This window comes from Gossypium arboreum, chromosome 11 (genome assembly GCF_025698485.1).
Source record: "Gossypium arboreum isolate Shixiya-1 chromosome 11, ASM2569848v2, whole genome shotgun sequence".
NCBI lineage: Eukaryota > Viridiplantae > Streptophyta > Magnoliopsida > Malvales > Malvaceae > Gossypium > Gossypium arboreum.
This window is the reverse complement of record NC_069080.1, coordinates 40911153-40915327: the sequence shown is the minus strand read 5'-3', so window position 1 is coordinate 40915327 and position 4175 is coordinate 40911153. Positions and strand designations below refer to the sequence as shown.

The 4175-nt window shown below is 32.9% G+C and overlaps 1 protein-coding gene across 1 annotated transcript; it reads right to left on the bottom strand.

Annotated features, from left to right (window-relative positions):
* Window positions 1–1066: 1066 nt before the first annotated feature.
* Window positions 1067–2523, bottom strand: LOC108472949 (cyclin-D5-1-like). The gene is made up of 3 exons (XM_017774515.2): window positions 2152–2523; window positions 1936–2069; window positions 1067–1853 (listed from the first exon to the last, which is right to left on the bottom strand). The coding sequence occupies exons 1-3, from the start codon at window positions 2381–2383 to the stop codon at window positions 1629–1631; spliced, it is 591 nt and encodes a 196-aa protein (XP_017630004.2). The 5' UTR covers window positions 2384–2523; the 3' UTR covers window positions 1067–1628.
* Between the last annotated feature and the right edge of the window lie 1652 nt (window positions 2524–4175).

Here is a 4175-nt window from a genome sequence, read left to right as displayed (position 1 = left end):
CTTAGGTAACTCAAATATAAGTAGAAAATCCTTAAAAAGGTACATCTCAAGATGACAAATCTTTGAGAAATCAATGAATGCTCAGAAAGGACAATATTGATATTGTGCTCACAACATCCCAGTGATGCAATCTAAAAAAGTACTAGTATTTGTCCATAGATGAGTCAGGACATGTAAAAATCTAATTAATATATTTATTGTAAACTTGTTTCAATTACAATGAAATTTTCATTTAAAAATAAAATTTATAGCCTTATTTATACCTTTAAGTCTCGAAAACTCTATATGAAGGATGATTTTCAGTTTGTCTACTTAAGGTTGCCATCTTGGCCGGCCACAACAAATCCTACTATGTCGCTACATTTATGACTACTCTACTATACTAGGTCTCTTGTCTGCCATTTTTGCAATGTTATGTTATCAAAATGTAGCTTAAGGAACAATCCATTAAACTGTAATGCTATGTTAGGCAATGAAAAAGAAATAACTTGGGGAAGAAAACCTAAAAGCATGGTTGGCAGAATCCTTAAAACATTATCTCATTTCGAAGGATGACTGAACCTCTGGATATGAGTGTGGCAGAGGAAGCATCAACCATGAATATTCACAGGATTACTACAGGAAGACTAAAATATATACAAATGTTTGTACGGTGCCAGACTGGATTTCCTACCATGAAAGCATGTGGAAAAGGTGGAGAGTCTCTGACACCCAATATGCCAAATGCATGCCTCCCCTAATTCACCCCCAAATACAAACTTCGCTTAACTCCATCATGGCTCCTTGGGGTCCTACAAGTATCAGCATTCACATGTGTGGGCAAAGACAATGCCTTAGCTAGCCGCATATATAGGGGTGCACTTTGCATTTCTTACGATCTATCTCATCATTGGTGCACTATTTTTAATTATCATTTAAAGAAGCACCTCTTTGATTGCTGGGTTTACATGACCCCAAGGTTTAGTGCACTTTCCCACTAATCTAAAAGAAACCCAACATTCCAGTCAAATCCAATCACTATTCACCATTTTTTAGGCTTTTTAGATTGGCCCAAATGAAACACAGATGAATCAAATCAAACAAAAGCAGCTCCTCATTCCTCATGGCTTTCAGCCTTTTGAAAGACATAGGAAGCATCCCAAGTCCACCCCCTCCCATCAAAAGGGGTAGGCCTCAAGGTTGCAAGTCATTATATCTATTTAACTATACTTTGTCAAAACAAAAACATCAAAAGGAAGAACAAAATACAAACAAATTGAAAGAAACGGGTAAGCAACAGTAGCATTCTTCAAAGCAACGCTTGAGAAAACGACTAAACCGAACGATCTTCAATTGGCTTCTGGCATTCACTTGACAGATCTCTTCCCGATGGATTCTTATCTTTTACTATAGGCTAAAGCTATCCCTTTGTTTTTATCTAACTTGGTTATCGCAGGCTGAAAACTATAGTTTGTTATTGGAAAATGAAACCCCCAAAGGATCAACACCAAATCTTAATGAAATGGTTGAAAACATGCATTACACCTATCTAACAAAATCTAATTGCAATAATCAATCTTTTCTTTTTCTTAGACGGTCAAAGTAATCCAATAAATAAACCCAAATCCTACTACCAAACTCTGACTCATTCACAGCTGATACAATTTCTTCGCCGGTGGGCTATTTCGATCGGACTCATTGAATGTAAGTTTCCTCTTAGTGCCAGCTCCATTACTGACAGCGGAAGAAGTCTCAATAGCATCAAGTGAGCTATAAGTTACTGATGAATAATTTGAAGAAATAACAGATGTTGGTGTCTTGGATTTTCTCATCTCTATTTCCTGCATCATATTATAGCTCCAAAATATATGTTCCTGCATCATCCAGTATAAAGATAGATATTAGTATATACATATACAGATGAATGTTGTTCTTAATTAAAAAATGAATGCTTACATTTTCTAGAGTTCCCCAAAATGAAATGAAGTCAACATTGAGATCAATTGATTTTCTTGTTAATCGGCTATCATAAGCAGCTAACACTGCGGCCGCAGCAATAATCGAGGGTCGATGATCCACCAAACTGATTTCTGCATTACGGTAATGAAGGAGTCAACATATAATAAAGATAAAAGTTCATACATTTCAATAAAAACTGAAGTTCTGGATTACCTTTTATCATTGACATGATAAGTTGCATAATTTTGGAGACTAACCCTTTAGGCCTATATTCACCATAAAATTTATGGATGAAATAATCCAAATAAGCAAAGGGTGTGATTGAACTCATCTTCCATTCCAAGGTGGTAAGTACCAATAACTCCATTTTTTGAATCGTTTTATTCTTAAATTGGTAATCTTGTATAGGAAATTCTGAAAAAGCAGGGGCACTGCATTCCTCCATTTTTGCTGCTAATGATAAACATGTTACTGATAACAATCGAATAGCCCACAACTTCCCATCCTACACCAAACAGGCAATGTTACAAACACAGACAAGAAACTTCATTTAACTATTATTGTTTATACAATTTAGAAAAAAAAAAAAAACCTACATCAATGGATCTCTTTGATAGAAACCGATCAAAGTATATGACAGATAAATAAGCTGTATGGATTTGAAACCCGAAAATTGCTCTTGTCTGAACCAAACAATGAAAAATAAAAATTTGATTAATCAAAATCATACAATGAAACAAACAAAACAGAGATTAGGGAAGAGACACAAACATTGAACATCCATTGAATAGCATCTAAGCGAGCACATTCCAACCAACTTTTAAGTTTCGAATCACTAAACGATGCACTGGTTTTGAATCCGATTTCAATCTCTCTTTGAACCAACATCTCGATATACTCGTCTTCATTGTCCGAAACAAAACATGATTTGAAGTAAACACTTCGATCATCTTCTTTCTCAGTTTCGGGAAAACATGCATCTTCTTCAGTTTCCCGACACAAGAGACTGGAACAAGAAAAGGAAGTGTCTAACTCTCCCATTTCTCTCTCAACTCTCTGTTCTGTATTACACATCAGCAGTGGAAAAATCTCAATCCCCAGCAACAAAAAGAACAAATACAAAACATGGGTTTGGTCGGTCGGTGTTTACCCACTGTAATACAACTACTAGATATGTTAAGTTGTTAACAGTTGAATCCACGTTTGAGGAGATTAAGGAAAATATACAAAAAATGAGAATATGGTAATTTAAAAGTGAAGAAGGGAAGGAGGGTTACAAGGAAAAGGAAAGTTGGTGATGACAGTTGCGGTTTTGAAGGCGCCAAAATTAGCGGATTAGATAAATAGAGAGGCCGCTATTTAGCATTTACTTGCAGACGTGCACTGTGCAAATTAGAATCAAGATTCAAGATTGCAGGAAATTAAAAAAAGTAGGGTAGACTCATTAATCTCTTCTATATTATAAAATCCTTCCATGTTTTGGGTGATTCTACCATATTTTGTGGGTGAAAATTTAGTTTATGGGGGAGCTTGTAGTAAAGTTATAAAATTTTGTATAAATATATATACATTAATTAGTCAGGTCGAAAAAATAGCACCAAATTATTTTAAGTTCATATTATATATATTTTTAGTTAAATGTGACTCCACGTCCTCAAACTATGATTAGATGTTAAATTAATCACTGGATTTAAAGTATGAGTCAGGTCCTTTTATCTTGAGAGTTACAAAACAACTTAAATTTTATATGAAACATATTTAAAACACTAGAATTAAATTCTACCTATTGTATAAATAATTTAATCTAATGTATTAAAACAAAATGAAATAGATGACAGATTTAAATTGCTATTTAATATTTAAGTTTTAAAATTAATTAATATATTATTCACCTTTTAAAAATTCAATTAAAATGTTTTTATTTAAAATATAAGAGATAACACAGTCAAATACCCTTTTTATGACTACTAAAATTTAAGGTAATTCATACTTCATTTATACAAGATAGTTCATAGTTGTAGAATTGGTAATGTTTTCATTATTATTATTATTTTGGATTAAACCCACGGAAGGTATCTATGTTGTTGCAAAATTATTCCTTGTACTTTAATTTCAAATAATAAGTTATAATATTTAGGATCATTTTAAAACTATACATGAATTATAGTTTAATGTATAATTGTATACATAAACTTTAATTTTGTGCAATTTTATACATGAAATTTTGATTTGATTTA

Coding starts and splice junctions, on each gene's coding strand:
- LOC108472949 (XM_017774515.2), bottom strand. CDS start 2,383: ATGGAGGAATGCAGTGCCCCTGCTTTTTCAGAATTTCCTATACAAGAT. Junction 2,070..2,151: donor TATCATGTCAATGATAAAAG/GTAATCCAGAAC, acceptor ACCGTAATGCAG/AAATCAGTTTGGTGGATCAT. Junction 1,854..1,935: donor TTTGGGGAACTCTAGAAAAT/GTAAGCATTCAT, acceptor TGGATGATGCAG/GAACATATATTTTGGAGCTA.